At 39.5% G+C, this 20112-nt stretch overlaps 2 protein-coding genes across 9 annotated transcripts in view; both read left to right on the forward strand.

Annotated features, from left to right (window-relative positions):
• Positions 1-11591, forward strand: part of ubr5 (ubiquitin protein ligase E3 component n-recognin 5) — a 34423-nt gene extending 22832 nt beyond the window's left edge. For 2 of the 6 annotated variants that reach the window (XM_086154773.1, XM_086154774.1), the window contains exons 37-59: positions 548-679; positions 1011-1043; positions 2971-3228; positions 3321-3589; positions 3679-3890; positions 4207-4440; positions 4683-4756; positions 4851-5023; positions 5697-5846; positions 6180-6397; positions 6599-6719; positions 7282-7654; positions 7872-7959; positions 8070-8214; positions 8390-8520; positions 8929-8989; positions 9321-9502; positions 9631-9715; positions 9793-9948; positions 10025-10138; positions 10298-10442; positions 10530-10615; positions 10823-11591. In XM_086154773.1, the coding sequence (XP_086010899.1) occupies positions 548-679; positions 1011-1043; positions 2971-3228; positions 3321-3589; positions 3679-3890; positions 4207-4440; positions 4683-4756; positions 4851-5023; positions 5697-5846; positions 6180-6397; positions 6599-6719; positions 7282-7654; positions 7872-7959; positions 8070-8214; positions 8390-8520; positions 8929-8989; positions 9321-9502; positions 9631-9715; positions 9793-9948; positions 10025-10138; positions 10298-10442; positions 10530-10615; positions 10823-11035 (3653 nt within the window). In that variant the 3' untranslated portion in view covers positions 11036-11591. The remainder of the gene's footprint in view (positions 1-547; positions 680-1010; positions 1044-2970; positions 3229-3320; positions 3590-3678; positions 3891-4206; positions 4441-4682; positions 4757-4850; positions 5024-5696; positions 5847-6179; positions 6398-6598; positions 6720-7281; positions 7655-7871; positions 7960-8069; positions 8215-8389; positions 8521-8928; positions 8990-9320; positions 9503-9630; positions 9716-9792; positions 9949-10024; positions 10139-10297; positions 10443-10529; positions 10616-10822) is intronic. The other 4 variants (XM_086154775.1, XM_086154777.1, XM_086154776.1 and 1 more) reach the window with 4 other exon arrangements.
• A 911-nt stretch (positions 11592-12502) lies between these two features.
• LOC147229344 (protein LYRIC-like) lies at positions 12503-19900 on the forward strand. 3 transcript variants are annotated; one of them, XM_086154779.1, is made up of 13 exons: positions 12503-13121; positions 13350-13469; positions 14314-14395; positions 14888-15061; positions 15316-15366; positions 15544-15666; positions 16544-16627; positions 16770-16838; positions 16946-17085; positions 17436-17552; positions 17808-17918; positions 18061-18187; positions 18919-19900. In XM_086154779.1, the coding sequence occupies exons 1-13, from the start codon at positions 12792-12794 to the stop codon at positions 18981-18983; spliced, it is 1593 nt and encodes a 530-aa protein (XP_086010905.1). In that variant the 5' UTR covers positions 12503-12791; the 3' UTR covers positions 18984-19900. The 3 variants fall into 3 exon arrangements, with proteins under 3 accessions (XP_086010905.1, XP_086010906.1, XP_086010908.1); XM_086154780.1 differs by having other exon boundaries at positions 12647-13121; positions 15319-15366; XM_086154782.1 differs by lacking the exon at positions 16770-16838 and having other exon boundaries at positions 12647-13121.
• The last annotated feature ends 212 nt before the right edge of the window (positions 19901-20112 follow it).

Genomic DNA, 20112 nt, shown 5'->3' on the forward strand with positions numbered 1-20112 from the left:
AACCAGGAATTTGAGCGTGGCGAAAGAGTAGAGATTAGTTCTGTGTTGGGAAAGTGAAATTTTCAACAAAAGTGGATGGATGAAGGGAAGACCAGTGACCTGCGGTGAAGCATTCTGGTGTCTTGACACTGCAGTACAGTACCACTTGCATCCGTTAAATGATTTACTCTGTACTCTTAGCTGTTTTAGGTAATGTTTCCTGACCAAACTAAGAAAAATGCACTAATAACCATACACAAACTTCGTGTGTTCCTTTAATTCCATTATAAGTCAGAGGGTATATGTGCATATCTATGACTGTCTAAAATCTATGCCAGATGTATATGATTGACATTATTATAAATTAATGCATCTGTAGTGAGGCATGGACATTACATTTGTTTAAAGTGTAATCAACAAGCTTTATATTCGATTTTCTGATATCTGCAGAAACACAATGTAATGCACCTCACAGAATGGTTTTACCATAATTTTTTTTTTTTTAATATTCTGACGCTAGTTGTGGGCACTTTTACAGCGTCCTCTCCTTGTTTGTTCCGCCTCTTAGGGAGCGACATGGAGCTGGATCTCCTTGCAGCGGCTGAAACAGAGAGTGACAGCGAAAGCAACCACAGCAATCAGGATAATGCCAGTGGCCGCAGGAGTGTTGTCACTGCAGCAACGGCTGGGTCTGAAGCAGGTTGGTTTTTCATGGCGCTCTCGTCATGAAAAATAATCCTCAATTCTAAGAACGGCTCTGTTAAAATTTTATGGTGGAAACTGGGGCACCTGTCTCAAGGGCTTTCTTAAAGTTAGGTTTTTTATTTCGGCTTCATTTTCGTTCTGAATAGAAATTGCATTTTTTGTCTTGCTGCACTGTGACATATTTTCCCCTTGAACTAATTCCGTCCTCACTAAGTCTGTAGTGCTTAACAGTCAGCATTTTGGGTTGTTGGATTTATGTTTGGAGAGCTAATGACACAGCAAACAAGATGGTCCCTGGCTGAATACCCAATGTATTTCATTTACAGGCAGTAGGGTGTCCTTGGCATTTCCTATTTTTGGTATGAGCTCCTCTTTACTTCAATACATATACAGATGTCAGGGCAAGAGTGAATTTGCAAAATGCATACAGTTTCCTGCTGAGAGTTCTTTCTCACATTTCACTGTAATTGTGTCTGTCATTTTTAACTAACATTACCCTTCCACACAGTTGTAGTCTGTTTTCCTTCAGCCAAATAACACACTAACCAACTTGTAGATTTTCCATATGGTATGGTGGTATTTATCCTTTTCATCTAAAATGTGTATTACTAATGATAGTTATTTCCCATTTTACTATTTATGATCCCCAGTATTTGGAAAAATGGTAGTTGTATCTAATTAATCGCCTCCAACACATTTTAGTATGCAATTGGACCATTCATATGGCAATACAAACTGTCAAATGCTGCTTATGTTCTACTTGTGGTATCTACAAATTTTGTTCCACCTTTCTTGCTCTTTTATTGAGCGAACAGTGACGGGACTATATTCAAATACACACTAACAGTTCAAAATGTCAATATAGAGCTTTAGCCAAAAGCTGTGATTAGCTCACTTACCACAGCTTTACATGCATTTGACTAATTTAAGATGATAATCACCGTTTCAGATGCGTAAATTGATATTAATGCAAAATTACATTTTTTAATACCGCACATTTTGGAGCATTGCCAATGTAACAACAATTATGCTGAAATGTTATTAACGTTAGATTAATATAATCCAGTAGCTTCATATGCTAGTGTGCTCAGTTTGTATCTTTTCATTTGTTTCTTTTCATTGTACCATTCTACTGTTTGAATATGAATTATGATGATTTCAATCAAATTAATTGAATCTCTTTAGCGGAAATAGTACCCACATGGCCACAGATGTATGAGATGTATGATGGCGCATTATGTACATGGAACAATTTGCACTTGGCGTTTCACCGGCCTATTTGTGAGAGATTGTCTGGAGGTTAATCAGCCGTTTATTTGTGTAGTAAAATTAGTGGCATTTTTGTAAATTGGACACTGCATTAATCTAATAGACATTTTCCTGGAATGAAATGTTCGACCTTTCAGACTGAAAAACAAAGCTACGTATATCTGGGTCGATTTGGACATTTGGCTGCTTAAACCAAAACAATGAAATTGAAATGAGGCATGTTGTGATTGGTAGCTTTTCACTTTCGCTATCAGGACGAGTTCCAAAGAGATGTCACTTCAAATGAAAGGTGTTATTTTGCTAAACAACAAACAAAAAAAGGAATGTCTTTGGGGAATGGCTAAATCAACAAAAAATCTTAAATCTGTGACACCACAGAAGACAAATATTATCTAAATTCTAAATGATTTCCTTGGCAAAAGGGGAAAACCCTTCATGGCTTGTATAGTAAAAACTATAGAAGGAAGCTGCATCACTGCAAAATTTGGTCACAGAAATATGTTAATGATTGTTAATACAGAGGGTCTGGGATAAGTAAAAGTCGTCCGGTAAAATTCAGGGAAAGTAAAACCAAGGTCATGAAAATATCTCAAAACTTTCAGATACAGAATGGAATAATATTGGGGAAAGTATTACAATACCATGGAAATGACAACAATTCAACTTGACAACTTCTCCTGGTAAATAAATCGCATGGGATTCTTGAATGGCCAAATCATCTAGTTTTTTACTGTTAAGGGAAAATGTAAAAAAAATTGAAAAATTGAATCAATTTCTGTCTAATATTCAGGGACCTGACTGCAGCTATTTTTTTTTTTTTTTCCCCTCCCCTTGATGCCTCAGTGTTCACACTGTCCTTTTAGTGTTGTTTGGTTTTGTAGTGGTGTGATTCACTAACATGCACCCCTGCCTGAATAAATCTGATGTTAAAGATAAAATATAGGGCATTATGAAGGAACACATAGACATTTAATCTTGCCTCTATTTTCTCATTCCCTATCCTATTTCTCTCTAAAGGTGCCAGCAGTGTCCCTGCATTCTTTTCAGAGGATGACTCCCAATCCAATGACTCCAGTGATTCTGATAGCAGCAGCAGTCAGAGTGACGATGTTGACCAAGAGACATTTCTGTTGGACGAGCCCCTGGAACGGACCACAAGTGCCTCCCATGCCAACAGCGCAGCTCAGGCTCCTCGCTCCATGCAGTGGGCTGTTAGAAACACCCCCAGCCAAAGGGCCACTGGAAGTGCACCCTCCAGCTCCTCAACACCTGCTGGTTAGTAATTTGTGTACTTTATGAAAAGGTACTCATTCATTACCTTAGAAACTGGATACAATAACTGTCTTTTCTGATTTCTTTGTTTACAGCAAGTTCTACAGGCCTCATATACATTGATCCCACCAACTTGCGTCGTTCCAGTGCAATCAGTTCTAGTGCTGCTGCAGCGGCAGCAGCTCTTGAAGCCAGTAACTCCAGCAGCTATTTGACATCTGCCAGCAGCCTGGCAAGGGCCTACAGTATCGTTATTCGGCAGATTTCAGACCTCATGAGTCTGATTCCGAAGTACAACCACCTTGTCTACTCACAGTATCCTGCTGCTGTCAAACTGACATACCAGGATGCTGTAAACTTGCAGGTAAAATGCTCAGCCCAACCAAGAACAGAAATTTGTTTTCAGGTGACTGTTTTTTGAGAGTTTCTTTGTCTCTTTTTGTTTTGAAACAGAACTATGTTGAAGAAAAGCTGATTCCCACCTGGAATTGGATGGTGTCAATTATGGATTCCACAGAAGCTCAGTTACGTTATGGTTCAGCTCTTTCGTCTGCTGGAGACCCAGGCCACCCTAGCCACCCACTCCATGCCTCTCAACACTCAGCCCGGAGAGAGCGCATGACTGCTCGGGAGGAGGCCAACCTCCGCACCATGGAAGGGCGCAGGTTAAAAAAAAAAATCTAATCTTATTTTGAGAGCACCTTTTTCTACACCTTAAACATTTATGTTGGTTTATGTAAAATTACTAAATGTTGTTTTCTGTTCAAAAAAAAAAAAAAAAGTTACATTTTTGGAGGAAAGTCCATTTATCTTATGCATCTTTGACTTGTGGAAATGTTTCAAATTGAATTTTGGACAACTATATATATATATATATATATATATATATATATATATATATATATATATATATATATATATATATATATATATGTTTGTTTTTGTTTTTTTCCCCCCTCAACCGTCTTTACTTTTTTTTAGGAGAACTGCCACTCTTCTGACTGCCCGTCAGGGCATGATGTCTGCCCGGGGGGACTTCCTGAACTACGCCTTATCACTAATGCGCTCCCACAATGATGAGCACTCAGATGTGCTTCCTGTCCTGGACGTGTGTTCCCTTAAGCATGTGGCCTATGTTTTTCAAGCACTCATCTACTGGATTAAGGCCATGAACCAGCAGACTACTCTAGACACCCCACAGTTGGACAGAAAGCGGTAAATGGAGAAACTTTCAGAAACAGTTTTTGGTCTATGATTATTAATTTCAAAGGTGTGACCTGAATTCCTATCGAGTATTGAACCTTGATGTTTCTAACCAATAAACTGTATAGGGTTACGTATTGACACTTTGTTATTAGTGACACTTTCCCAATAAAGTAAATGTCAGGAATGTTTAAATGGTAATGCATTTATAAACGACAATGTTTCAAAACAAATTTGTAAACCTTTTTTTGCAGGAACAGAGAAATTTTAGAACTTGGTTTAGACAATGAAGATTCAGAACATGAGAATGACGAGGACACAAATCAAAGTAAGTCCTTAAACTTGATAATGGATAAGGCTTGGTCAATATAAACTCAATGTATGCTGACATTTTATGTTTAACTTTTTCTGTTTTATCTTAGGCTCAACCCTACAGGACAAGGACGAGGACCCGGTTCCTGCTGAAACGGGTCAGAACCACCCCTTCTTCCGTCGCTCCGACTCCATGACCTTCCTTGGCTGCATCCCACCTAACCCTTTTGATGTGCCGTTGGCGGAGGCTATCCCTCTGGCAGACCAGCCACATCTCCTGCAGGTCAGAGCTTTTACTCAGTCCTACAATGTGATCCCAAGACAGCGAAGGCTGGAAAAACTCCAAAATACTCAAAATGACTTGTTTTCGCATTCAGTTCAAGTTCATTGCCCTGTTATCCATTAAAGTGTAGGTTCTTTCTCTCTCTCTCTCTCTCAAATGGTATGCATATACTTAAATCATCTGAAGTGTCCTTAGAAATTGAATTGCAAGTTTGAGTCCTGGTAATTCCATGATTTTACAACTTTAAAAGGGAGCCATGACCTACATTGATAGCAATTTCTTGGAGGTAGCAATGATGTAGTTAAAGATGCAACTCCTATTATTACCTTAAAAGTCATAATTTCCAACCTTGAAAGAATTTAGATTCTATATGGTCTTAGATGAATGGAATAAGCTCTAACTATATCCTTGAATGCACCATAAAATCACAAGAAAAACCTGATCAATGAAATTTTAAGTTTCTGCTCTTTTTGTATCATGCGCCATGCATTCTTTATGATGTTCATGAAATTGAAGAATGAACCTTCAATATGGTCTGGGTGTCCCTGATTGTTATACTCTTTACTAATATTACTATTAGAACGTTTGAAAACACATAATCGTACCCTATCTAGTTTATACTTGTGGGAACTGTGGTTTTAGGTTTTTTTTTTTTTTTTTCCTTCTCTGACAGCCTAATGCCAGGAAGGAGGATCTATTTGGTCGTCCCTCTCAGGGCTTGTACTCTTCCTCCTATGTGGCTTCCAAAGGCCTGGCTGATTCAAGCGTGGACAGGAACTGCCTGGAGGTAAACATGGGCTCCTCTCTACCCTCCCCCTCTCAGGTATACCACCCCTCTTCACTGTACAAACACGCTGGCAGCTGTGTTCTAATATTCACTGATAGTCCAACTTAAGTTCTTTTCAAAGTTACCGACACTTTTGATAGCTAAAAACATCCACGATTCATTATTTCCCTTTCATTATTCCTGTTGTGCATATGAAGTATAGGAAATAATGAATATATTGGATAACCGTTTCTTTCAAGTGGATATTAGAACACAGCCTGTGTTTTGTGTCCGATTTCCACATTTCCATTCTTTCATCATCTCACTGTCATTTTAAGATGTACAACATTTCACATTACTTATGAAATACTATGAATCACTCGAAAACAGATCCTGCCCACCAAGATGTCTTATTCAGCCAACCTGAAGAATGTGATGAGTATGGAAACTTCCCAGGGTACCACTGAAAGCCAGTCACTGGCAGAGCAGGAGCTAGAAACCTCAAAACCAGGTCCTTCTCCCCATGATCTGGCTGCCCAGTTGAAGAGTAGCCTACTGGCTGAGATTGGCCTCACTGAGAGTGATGGACCTCCCCTCCCATCATTCAGGTATTTCTTTAACTGTTGATCAGACTGCTGCCAAAAACAGTAACATCTTTGATGAAACTGTACTGGCTTTTGTGTTCATTGCATACTGCTACTTACAAGAAAACAAGTACAGTACAGTTTGTTGTGTAAGCACAGTTTTTGACTATGTTTAAGTCTGACTAACCCACATGATTTGTTTGTCCACCTTGTCTCTACAACCAGACCACACTGCAGTTTCATGGGAATGATGATTTCTCATGACATGCTATTGGGTCGCTGGCGTCTGTCCCTGGAACTCTTTGGACGTGTCTTCATGGAGGATGTTGGAGCTGAGCCTGGATCTGTATGTTTGAGTCCTTCATTCACTGCTGTAGTTTAGAGACATTCTGCATGCTCCCCCCCCCCCAACATCACTGTGGGCTTTTATGAGTCTTAATTTCTAAACTGAATCCATTTTTACAGCTTATTTGGCTATATATATTTTTATTTAGTATTCATATTGTGTGTAAACACATCTTTGCTTATTCGTCAATGAGACTGTGAACCACTAAATCAGAAACATAATTCAGATTTGCTGACAAATTTTACTTCATAAAAGTAAAGTTTAATTGGTATGACCAGCTTAAACGGCCAGTTCTATGACCTGGATGACAGAGAGCCTCAACAGACCCGTTCACTTCATATCATTAGTCGTCATATTTTGCATTTTCTTAATGATCATGGCAGTGAATGGTTAAGTTATCTTTTAAATCACTGGCCACAATTTTTATGAATGTTTCTCCTGCTGTCATGCCGGCCCAATTGCCAAATGAAACCCTGCAAGCTGTAGAGAGTACATATTTTTTGTTACATGGAGAACCTTTAAGCAGGCTCAACATAAGATGTGTCATTGTTGTTAATCTCAGATCCTCACTGAGCTTGGTGGCTTTGAAGTGAAGGAATCCAAATTCCGACGGGAGATGGAGAAGCTGAGAAACCTGCAGTCCAGAGACTTGGCCTTGGAAGTTGATCGGGATAGAGACCAACTAATACAGCAGACCATGCGTCAGCTGAATACGCACTTTGGCAGGCGCTGCACAACCACACCCATGGCTGTACACCGGGTGAAGGTCACCTTTAAGGATGAACCAGGCGAGGGGAGCGGTGTGGCCCGTAGCTTCTACACAGCCATTGCCCTGGCACTCCTGTCAAACGATAAGCTGCCAAATTTGGACTGTGTCCAGAGTGTCAGTAAGGGCATGCAGGCCAGCAGTACGTGTCATCACGATTACAATTCAAGTATGACAATACATAGAAACTATATTTGATTTCATTATTGTATTAAATGGTACTTTTTTGATGCTGAAAGCATGTTAGAAATGATACCTATTTTTTTTCATTGATTATTCTTGAAAGCAATCTTGTCTATCTGTGTGTGTGTGTGTGTGTGTGTGTGTGTGTGTGTGTGTGTGTGTGTGTGTGTGTGTGTGTGTGCCTGTGCGCGTTTGTGTAATAGACCTAATGCAGCGTTTGAGGAATAGGGACCGGGAGAGAGAGAGGAGAAGTGGTGGTCTTCGAGCAGGTTCCAGGAGAGATAGAGACAGGTGAAATACAATCGACGATATTCCCTCCCTCACTTTTTTCAAAATAAAAAAAAATCTTTTCTGATCTAAAAGTGCCACTATTACTAATCTCTGGGTGCATGTGGGTACAGAGACTCCAGGAGACAGCTCTCTATTGACACCAGGCCTTTCAGGCCTTCGTCAGAGGGCAACCCCAGTGATGAGCCCGACCCACTGCCTGCACACCGACAAGCTCTTGGGGAAAGACTCTACCCACGTGTTCATGCGATGCAGCCGGTAAATACCTACATTCACCCATCAGTTTTTTTTTTTGTTTGTTTCTTTTTTTTAATAGGCTGAAGTTATAAAACCTGAAAGTGTTTTAGTTTTTGTCTTCAAGAATCAAGTTATAGACTGGAATCTGTTTAAAATGTTCTTGCCCTCACTAACCAAATGATGGTGTTTCCCCAAGGCATTTGCAAGTAAAATCACAGGCATGTTGCTTGAGCTGTCTCCTGCTCAACTGCTGTTGCTGCTGGCCAGTGAAGACTCTCTCCGAGCCAGGGTGGAAGAAGCTATGGAGCTTCTTGTTGCACATGGAAGGTACATATATGCTACAGGTAGTAGCCATCACCAGATTACAGAGACCAGGCATTTTAAACACATTTAAGGACCAAATTTCTTATACTGTGGCAGCAGTCTATTTTTTATTAGAATTTTTGTAAACCATAATATTTTTCATGCCCCCCAACAGTTCATTATCATTTTCATTGGAGGTACCATTTATTGTGTAGAATAAAGTTACCAAGTTGGTATGACTAAGGGTCTTTTTACAACTTACCTTATAAATGATAGTAGTAGTCTATAAATGATAGTAGTCCATATACTTTTAAATTGTAAACCATGAATTAGAGGAGATTGGTCTAAAGCAAACCTCCACAGAGCATAAGTATGCAAGATGTTTTGACGTCACTTTTCTTAGTACTAATTTATTAATTTATTCTTTTCCAGGGAAAATGGTGCTGATAGTATTTTGGACCTTGGTCTCCTGGAGGCTCCAGAGAAAGCACAAGTAAACAATCTGTTTTTCCATCTTTACAACCACACCAATTACTTATGTCTGATATTGTAAATACAGTGAAAGCATTTCAAATCTGAATGCTCATCTCCTATGTAATGTCATGATGATCTGTAAAACCCTGGTCTGCCCATTATCAGTGGAAGAACACAACTATGATGATGTTGATTTACTTATTATTAAGGGTAAAATTGTGCCGGGGTGGCACTGACTAAATCTCTTTCTCTAACTTAAAATAATTCCTGTATATAACAGACCCACTTGTGTAAACCCAAAAGTATTGTACTAGTACATGATATTGTACTTGTATTTGATTGGACTATAGCAGCAGGAAAACCGAAAGCGCCATGGCTCGACACGCAGTGTAGTGGACATGGAGCTGGATGACCCAGATGATGGGGACGACAATGCTCCTCTCTTCTACCAGCCTGGTAAGCGAGGCTTCTACTCCCCTCGGCCTGGGAAGAACACAGAGGCCAGACTCAACTGCTTCCGTAATATTGGCAGGTAAATGAATTGAGGTGTTGCTCATACAAAAATTGTGTAAAATTTTCTTCATTATACCAACTAAATCCGATGATCATCATTGAATTATGACAATACCAAGGAAGTTGTATACATTTTTTTCCTTTCAGAATACTGGGGTTATGTCTTCTTCAGAATGAGCTCTGCCCGATCACGTTAAATAGGCATGTCATCAAGGTGTTGCTTGGGAGGAAGGTATGGGACAATTACTTTCTCATGGTTTAGATTTTGGGCCTGTTTTTGTGAATAATGTGTGTTCTTTGTTGCTTCAGGTGAACTGGCATGACTTTGCGTTCTTTGACCCAGTCATGTATGAGAGTCTGCGGCAGCTTATCCGCCATTCACAGGCAGGAGAGGCAGATGCAGTATTTGCTGCCATGGATTTGGCCTTTGCCATTGACCTTTGCAAAGAGGAAGGCGCAGGACAGGTAATAGCTGGCACAGTGAGACATGAAATGGGAAATTCTTACTATGAAACATATGTATGTATTCTTCCTGGACCAGGTGGAGCTTCTGTCTGGTGGGGTTAACATGCCAGTCACTCCCCTCAACGTGTATGAGTATGTGAGGAAGTATGCAGAGCACAGAATGCTGGTGGTGGCAGAGCAGCCGCTCCATGTAAGTAACAATATCAGACCATCACAGTTGTGAATGCACAGATAATCTGTTGCTTACAAAATTGTCAGTTGAAGATTTTCTTTTTGATAAAGACATTAACTGATGTGATTATTTACCGAAATGTACATTTGTAAAAAAAAAATTCTTTGTCCAACCAAGGCAATGAGGAAGGGTTTACTTGATGTCCTTCCTAAAAATGCCCTGGAGGATTTGACTGCAGAGGACTTCAGGCTGCTTGTCAATGGTTGTGGAGAGGTCAATGTACAGATGCTCATTAGCTTCACCTCTTTCAATGATGAGTCTGGTATGGATACTGTCTTGATCATCTCTGCTCCATATCCATTTCTCTAGTATGGTGTATGTTTGCTTAATTATATTTTTCATCCAACAGGAGAAAATGCCGACAAGCTACTGCAGTTTAAACGCTGGTTTTGGTCTATTGTTGAAAAGATGAGCATGACTGAGAGGCAAGATCTGGTAGGTTTATTCATATATATTGAAGACACTTAATCTCAGCTTTCAGCTCTGACATGGAATTTCAGCATATACAGCTTTGCAATAGTCCTGTATATATCTGCCCATTTATGACAAATAATTTCTATAAGTAATTAGACAATGTATTTCATCAAATAAAAGGAAATTAAATCTAGTGCTGGCTAATGTGACAATTTCCCTCATCCTCAGGTGTACTTTTGGACCTCCAGCCCCTCTCTGCCAGCCAGTGAGGAGGGCTTTCAGCCAATGCCCTCAATCACCATCAGGCCTCCAGATGACCAGCATCTCCCCACAGCCAATACTTGCATCTCACGTCTCTACGTGCCACTCTATTCTTCAAAACAGATACTCAAACAGAAACTCCTGCTAGCCATTAAGACCAAGAATTTTGGTTTTGTGTAGAGATTCAACAGAAAAGAGTTTAAAAAAAAAAAAAACAACTAAAACAAGTAAAACATGTTTACTGTTGTGTAATATTTACCTAGTTCCATTTTTGTAGATTTATTTTTTGTCTATACAGTTTTATGAAGTTCAACATACTGTCACTATCTCCCCAGATGGTAATATTTGTTTGTGTTGTGAACACAAACGGCTCGTTATTTTTATTTCAATTTTTATTGTTTTTTTTTTTTCTTTTCATGTTCATGAAGAAGATGTATACAGTCCAGAACATTCCTGCATTGGCAATGTAAAAGGTAAAAGCCCACAGCTCTGCTCTATTGGCATAAAACTTGCTTCCCAGGAATTGGTTTTGACAGACAGCTGTCCACCTAAACCCAGCCAAAGATGACAGCAGTAGACGTATTTAAAAGAAGACACTGTGATTACGATTTTTTTTCCTTCCCAAGAAAAGTACTATCACTGAAAGTTCACTGCTGCCTTTCTGGAATTTTTTTTCTTTCATTTCTTGTACAGGGGGAGTAGGGAATTTCAAAATAAACTTGGATGCAAAAAGTTATCCAGTCTTTTCTATTTTCTTCACTGTGTTAGTGTTAAGAAATTAATTTTACATTGTTTTGCTTTGATAAAGTGAGACCCTTCTTTTTTTTAATATCACAGAATTGTGAGTTTTTATTTTTTCAAATGATGGCTTTCATGCCTCAACTTATTAAAACTATACTACCTAACTACAAGTGCAAATTATTGGAGTCAGTTGCATTGATAAAATATATATCTTAAATAGTAAGTAAAGGAAACAAAATCAGAATAAATTAATGTTATATTTAGCACTGTTAGATACATAATGTGCTGCACACAGTTTAGTATTAATTATTGTGCCAGTCCAACACGTTTAAAGTCGCTGCTTCAACGTATTAGAGGCCAGAGAACATGGCTTTGAGTGGGAGGAGTTAAAACCAGCATCTACCGTTATGGGTAATTTTGAACCTTAAATTTTGGCCAATCAGCTAGATGTTACTCAGAGCCGCGCCCATTTGGCCAGCTATCCCAGGCTATTGAGGCATTCACTAATCCTTGAAAAATTGAAATCTAGATTTCACTGAACGCGTATCAAAAAAATAAGACCCATGCACGTAACACCCGAAACATATTTGTAACAGAAAAGAAAGGAAAATAGTGTCCAATACATTTGACGAATAAAGAAAAAAATATATGCCGCCCATATCATCCTACAATTAAAATCCGAAGAAAGTCCTCTGTTAAAAGTTTTATTTGTATGTTACTACCTTTTACTTAAAGATGATAGACAACAATACCGGTGGCTTTTAATCATTGAAGCAGATTTTAAAACGCTTATTACGCATTTACTGGTCTGCTTGCGGTCGATATAACGGAAGCTGAAGATTACAATTGAGCATGAAGGCACCATTTCCTCACCACTCAAAACTGAACCATATGAGGTGAACCTGTCTCTCAAGCGGTCACAGTTATATGTATTGTGGCGATCATTTGTCGGAGCAGTGTAGTCTTGTGATATTTTCCGTCGTGATTTCAGGAGTTGTTTTTTTTTTTTACAATATTAGCTGGCTAGCTATCGGGCCGTCTTGTTCGGCTGATGTTGTTAGCGAAGGAGGGGATACATTTATTGTTTTCCATCATGTCAAAGTCGTTCCGCTATTTTTAGCTAGCACTGCAGGCTAGCCCGACTAATAGCGGCAGTCGAAGTGCGCGGATCAGTCTAATTTCCAAAATAATTCACATGGACCAGTGGCAGGACGCGGCCTCTCGGCAGGTCACGCTGCTAACAAAGTCTCTGAATGAACTGCTGTCCAAAGGCCAGGAGTTGCTACGCTCCGAGCTCGGCGTGGATCTGGGACTGAAGCATGAGCTTATTCCGCCATGGGTGATCCTCTTAGCGGCGTGCATCGGGCTGGTGCTGATGGTCGCTCTGTGGGCCTCGGCCTGCCGGTCTTTCTTCAGGAAACAACCTACTGTAAACGCATTGGACGATGGTGTTGAGGTTAAGCGGGGTTCCACTAAACCAGTCAAGTCTGAGGAACCCAAGAAAAAGAAGAAAAAATTGGAAAAGGTATGAGCAAACTAAAAAAACTTGCTGCCTTCGATAACCGTAACGTTAGCAAGCCTAGCTTTGAGGCTAACGCCGCGTTGACAGCTGTAGTAGAATGGCTGAAACCCTTGCTAGTCACAGTTTATTGCTCCACCGGGTTATGTATACCTTGATTGTTTTCATTTATCGGCCGTTTTGAGATTAAAAAGGAAACCATTCAATATGTGCATTTCATTCTGTTCTATGTAGAAATCTCAACCAAATGGGAGAACTGTCGCTGAATCACCGGAAGAAGTCATAGCGTCGGAAGAGATAGTGCCACATCACCAGCCGCCCCCAATAGAAGAAAAGACCGAAAAGGTTGCAGAGGTAAATTGTTTTTTTTGGAGCTACAAAATGCTGCTGTGAGATTAAGATACGATATATTTATATAGACACGATTCCTAGTTGTATCTGCTTTTCGAATACATGGCACTTATTCTGGTGTCCTCCTCAAATAAGGAGTCTGTCTGCAAACGCCATACTTTCCCCACTGTCACCCTGCAATGACGTAGGCACCAGCTGCCTGTGCACCAGTGTTGGGTTACATTTTTTGACCTGCAGATGCAGCAAACTCCCTATGGATGACGCCTGGTTTAAGGCAGCACAAGGTGTGGCATTTCATCGAATGGTCCTTCTGGATCACGATAAAGCAACACATATGGTGGTCCTTGTGGTGTTGAGTGAGGAGATGTAATTATGCATGGACCGAAATTTCAGTTCCAAACAGGGAAGGCAACAGATGAGGTTGTCTTGACACTGTGCAGCGGCACTTATAAATAGAGTGCTTGTGCATGCTCATTTGATTGACAGTTCATGGTTCTGTAAATATGGCGCGCTCTGTCCAGTTGCAGTTCCTGGAGAAGAAATCGTGGTCTCTGCACTGAACTAACTGAAAAAGAGATTGCTTTTATCATCATTGGAAATGTAATAATACAATTGCAAAATCATACAGCTAGCAATGCATAGATATTTTTTAATATTTTAGCATATGCATGGATATACATGCCACAATTTTAACTATGCTATTTATATTTTTTGTCACATTTACATTGTCACTTCCAAAAATATGTTTTCTACACTGTTTTCTAACTATGTAAGTCCAAGTCCTCATTAAAAGATGGTTTTGTAATTGATTAACTATCATCCCTGTGTCCCTTTAAATTCCCTCTAGGTCAAAAAATCCAAGAAGAAACTAAAACAGGCTGTGAAAGATACAAAGATTGTGACTGCAGATGGCAAAGAGCCAGAGGAAGGTAAGTAATCATTCTCATTAAATATAATTGTTCGGTAAAAAAAAAAAGTGATAGACACTGTTCAGTAATCATTTTTTCTGTTTGGTTGCATGTATTTCTAGAGATTGACCTATTTACATTTACTCTGCTTATTTAGATTTTAAAGTACGGATTGCCTTTTCCAGTTTTCTATTTTCTCCTGTTTTCAGATAAACCAGATCTTTGCAGTCCCTAATTGACAAAATAATGAAACAAGTTACAAGCTTCCCAAGAGCTCACTAGAATAATGTAATAAGTCTAATTTTGATCTTGGTTAAGGACTATCTTTTTACCATTTCAAACTGCCCTGCTACAGAGTAATGCACCTAGCTGGAGCCTCTCTTTTCTGCAGCTGCTTGTAGAGATCTGAAGTCAGCTCCTTGATCTTGCCTAATCCATACCGTACTTCCCCCACTAATCCTTCAGTAAACCCTCGCACAATTTTGCAACACTGCATTCAATTTTACTTTTCAGGCACGTGGGAGACAAAGGTCAGCAACAAGGAGAAACGTGAGCAGCGCAAAAAGGACAAGAGTTCAAGTGATGGCTCAGCCAGTCCTGGAGGAGGTGACACACCTGTGAGTGCTCCCCCAGAGCCAGCCAAGGCCTCAGTGGCTGCCCTTCCTGCCAACCAGAAGAAGAAAAAAGGTGACTCTTGATTATGTTTTGTTAAATTTGCAATTAATTTAACATGTTTTGACATTTTGGGGATAAGAGGGTATTCTTCTGGATTTTTTTTCCTCAAAAATGCAGCTTTACAAGGTAAATACAGACTCTTGAGGGATTGATTAGTCTTGCGTATTAGAGTTCTAAGTATTTGTTTGAATGGCTTCTTTTTACCTCTATACTCAACAAGATATTGTTTTCTGATTGTTGTTCACCCCTCAATCACTTTTTCATAGCAGAATCCTCCAAAGTGAAGGCAGAGAAGGTTGATGCTGCTGTACCTCAAGGTAAATGACAGTTGGAAGTTTTTTACTCATTGATTCCTATAATAAAATAACCCTCCCAAACACTGGTATCCAACTAAGTAGCCTAAGAAGATTTAAGTTGTTTAAAATAATAAATTATTGTTTAAATGAAAACCACATAATGATGTATCATGAAACAATTTTCTCTGTTCGTATCAGTTAACAACACTGAGGCAACAAAAGTGGCTGGAGGTTTGGCTGACATGCCAGTCAGTATTCCTCCTTGCACTGTAGCTCCAAATACAGGACCCTGGACTACCACTTGGAGGACAGAGATCGATGGTAAAAACAGAAAACTTCAAAAGATGTCAGATTCCATTGATGAAATATTATAGTCACACTTGGCCCCTTTAACTGTGTCTTGCAGTAGTAGACAGAAAGTAGTTTAGTCAGCTGCAATTTTATTTGGAAAGCATATAATCACTGTGTTTTACTTCTTCCTAAATAGACTTCTGACTTAGGTAATTTAAGGTCAGAATAATTTTCAAGTACTTTTTATTTGACCTTGGGAAGATGAGAAACACTGACTCCAAATATTTTTGTGACAAGAAATTGGCCTCAGAACATCCCAGTCTTGCCATATTATGATATAAGTTGCATTTGTCAGTAGAATCCGTTAGAGATCCGCAAGAGTTCAACTTTTTAATTTGCCACATTTGCATTACCAAAGTGTTTGAATGATATGCGTTTTGTGGCTATGGACACTTCAGATTTGTCTCTTACTCAGAGGAGATCAATGAAAATGTGAATCGTAATCATTGTAACAACTGTATCAACACTATAACTGTTGAAATTGAATGAAGACTGAAATTTGGCATTGATTCAGTCTTTACTTAGTAGCCCTTTTATTTGAATCAACTTGGCAATTGTGATTACCTTGGCTGAAGATTTAGTCTGTGATCAATGACTATAAATTAGCTCAATTATAGCTCTGCTTGAAAGGCGAAAGGTACAATTACCCTGCATAATAGAGCTGCAAAGCTATGACACAAAGGACTTAAAATATTTAAAAGGTTTGTTACAGCAGGTCAAAAGAATCAAAACCTTATGCACACATCACTGATAATTGCTTTCTTTTGATTAGATCCTTTGTGGAAAAAGTGTGAGCCGTAATGGAATTGACGAGAGTTGTTTTGGTTTTTTTTTGTCATGGTTGCAGAGTCATGGACTGTGATTGATCGAGGGATTCCAACAACTGATATGAATCTGGCGTCCTTTACCAACTTGGGAGTCAGTAGGGCTGGTGAGTATGTTGATTTGATCAGTCTGGGTTGAAGTGTTCACTCATTACTAGATGATTGATTTTCTGAGTTCCTTTCTCTTGCATGTGTGTGTGTGTGTGTGTGTGTGTGTGTGTGTGTGTGTGTGTGTGTGTGTGTATGTAGAGCCCCAATCTGTGAGAGAGCTGCCCTGGCTTTTGCAGCCCAGAGTGGATGATGAATGGTCTGGGCTCAGTAAGGATCATGTTCTATCTCCCTTTTCACTTCAACCCATTTATATTTTGGTTACAATGATCAGTCCCCATATGATTGGTTTCTGATGCTAACACATTATTTTTCAGATGGGGGTTCAGTGGATCCGAGCTCTGACTGGAATGCCCCCTCTGAGGCATGGGGCAACTATGAAGAACCCACCCCTGAGCCTGGTCCTACTCAGGAGCAGACTGAGACTGCTAAGACTAATCTGTTTACTGGAGCAGGAGTAAGTGTGTGTGTGTGTGTGTGTGTGTTTGTGTGTGTGTGCGTTCTCAGTTTTCAATCATATGCCTTCGTTCTTCCTGCTTTGATTTTATACTTTTGTTTTTTGTACAAACTACAGCGATTGTCTATAAATTTGCTATTTTGAACAGGACCACAAGATGGTGCCCATGTGACCAGTATTCAAATTGTTCTATTTAAATTGCCTGCAAAACTCAAATCTTATCTTATCCTGTTTAGTTTCCCATTTTCTATTCAGTATTAACAACGCTGGTTCGGAAAAAAAATTAAATTATGGATAATCATGTGTGCGCTTGCTCATTTTTTTTAACAATTATTTTAACGGCCTTTCAGGATGATGATGAAGATGAGAAGGACAAGGGAGAGACTCCATCTGACAGTGCAGGCAAATCTAAAAAGAAGAAAAAGAAGAGGAAGAAGGCTGCTGAGGAGGGTGGAGTGTCTGGTCAGGTAACCATTGGTGTGGATACACATAAAACTCCCCCACCCTAGGCAGGAGTAGACATGAAATGGAGTAAGAGTGTGTCTAATAACTTGTACTCTGTATACGTGGAAATTTGATTTTTCAAGTTCTTTGGCATTGTGTTTATATTCTCTGCCTATGTTATCGAAGTACTCACTCCAATGTGAGTCTGCCTGTGACAAAATTGACCCACATCTTCTTGACTCTTTCGTGTAAATGAAATTTGTTTATATCCTGTGAAGGGTGATGTCCCAGAGAAAGAGGAGGAACATGCCGCTTTGATGAAGAAACAGTTGCCACCTGTTCAGGAGAACACTGCTGCCGTCCAGCCTGTCAAAGCAACTGCTGTTGAGGTCAGTGGTACTTACTAAAACAAGGGACATTTCCCCTCAGCTTCTCCAACTTCTGTACAGGATCCAGTATTATCTCAGAAGGATTTTGGTCCCATTTCCCTGTAATCTAGGCATTAAATAATTATTCTCTCTTCCTGTCTAGGGGAAGCTTGAGCAAGCAGTGAAGGAGAACATATCCCCGAAATCCTCAGTCACACAAGTGCCACCGAAGCCAACTAATGGAGAGTCCACTGCCAAGCAAAACAACCTTCCTGCTCCAATACAACACAGTAAGAACATAACCATTTACTAGCAAGAAACTGCATGAAAATAGTCAAATGAAATGAGGTTGTTACCGGCCTCCTTCAGTTAAGTAAGAGAGATCAACACGGCTTTCCACCATGGATTGCCTCATGAATTTATTACAGAATGTCCCAGCTTAAAGACAGATCCGTTACCCTACTGGTCATTCATGTAGACAGCATTCAAGTGGACCAAGACTTGTATATATGTACTTAAATACTTTATAACTTCTATTAAAATCCTGAAAAATAAAACCATCACCAGTTGTCATGCTAATGCTTGTCATGTAATATGTGGATTGTTCGATACTACATGAACTGTACTTTTTTTGGCTTTTCCTTAATTAGGAATCTCCTCAGCAGATCTTCTGTTTCCATTACGTATTTACTAAATTGGCTACAATTTACAGATATGGTTACACAGAAATGAATACAATTGTTATTTTAATTTAGTTTACTAGGACAATTCAGCAGTGCATAAAATAAAATATAGTCCATGGCCTGCTGGTAGTTTTAGAGGGGGCAGTCTTGTAATTCTCTACAATGGGAAAATTGTTGAAATAACCAGCAAGACTGATAAAATATTTTCAAAATCTATGCAACCCTCCAGAGGAAAACTGTCCAGCTATTGTGAGGACTTGAAAACCTTGGGGGGGGTGGGACTTTAAATATCTTATTTAGAGCAATCCAGCCCATCTCTTATCCTTTTCCCACTGCAGAGAATCCCGAAGAGATACAAGCAGCCAAGCCAGCAAAGAAGAAGAAGGCGAGGAGAGAGACATGAAACTCGAGTTCACACTTCAGGCCACTGTATGCAAAAGACTTGATAACCTGTCATTGCAGCACCTTTTTTGGAAAGAAATTGACCTAATGTCTCCACAGTGGACTTTGAAAAACCTGTCCAGAGCAAGAAAGCAAATCAGCTTTTTGTGCAGGTCAAGTTTTGATCATTGAAAACTGAACCTAGATGCAGTGCTATCTAATGTCATGCTGTGTTTATGATTTTTGAGTATGCATTTAATACTCTGACTCTGTCCTCTAATTCTGCTGAATCAAATAACTGATTGAAGGAGCTGTATTGTAGTAATTAGCCATGTAGAAAATACTGAACATGTTTAGAAATGTACTATGGTGGCTGACAGTTGGCAGGTACTGTGAAGAAAACTGAACCAGTTGATAACTTTCAGGTCACTCAACACTGGGACCTAATACTGAACTGGCCTTTGCTTACTGGTTGTTATTTGCTCCAACATTTGGGGGCCATGATGGTACAGTGTGCAATGGTTGGTGAGTGAGTGACCTAGAGCTCAAATGTGGTTTTCAACATTTTTGGCTCAACCATGGAGACACAATTTGACATAGAGCCACATGAGCATCTTCAGATGCAGAAAAGGGAATCACTTCTCTTCTGTATTTTTTGATTTCTATTACTGCTTACATTTTAATTGACTTCATTTCATCCGGTTCGTCCATTTGTCTGATGATGTACTTCAATGTGCTCCCTTACATTTTTACCGTCTGTGACTGCTTGATGACCTCTAATCTTTGTCGCCCCCCCATAACAGTGTCATCAACATCTTCATGAATTTCCAACTGTGGTGGATTAAAAAGTCTTTCGACTCTTTTGTAAAAACCTGTTTGTAATAAAAGAAAAACTAAAGCCATATGTAAAAAGACTAAATAAAGGCCAGTTTTTCTATACTTGCTTTTGTGAAGGAAAGTATTTTTTAAGGGGTTGTGTGGCTGTTTGTATGAAGACCAAGTATGTAAGTCACCGTCAGAAGATGCTACTGGAGGATGCCAAGAAAAGGAAAAATGACCACTAATTTATGAATTATTTTATCTTAACCTTCTGAAATTCTCTTATGTCAACGGATTTGTTTGCCCCCTTAATCCCTCACCCTCCTGCTTGT

Source organism: Fistularia commersonii, chromosome 11 (genome assembly GCF_037954325.1).
Source record: "Fistularia commersonii isolate RoL2024-O1a breed Wild chromosome 11, RoL_Fcom_v1.0, whole genome shotgun sequence".
In the NCBI taxonomy this organism is placed as follows: Eukaryota; Metazoa; Chordata; class Actinopteri; order Syngnathiformes; family Fistulariidae; genus Fistularia; species Fistularia commersonii.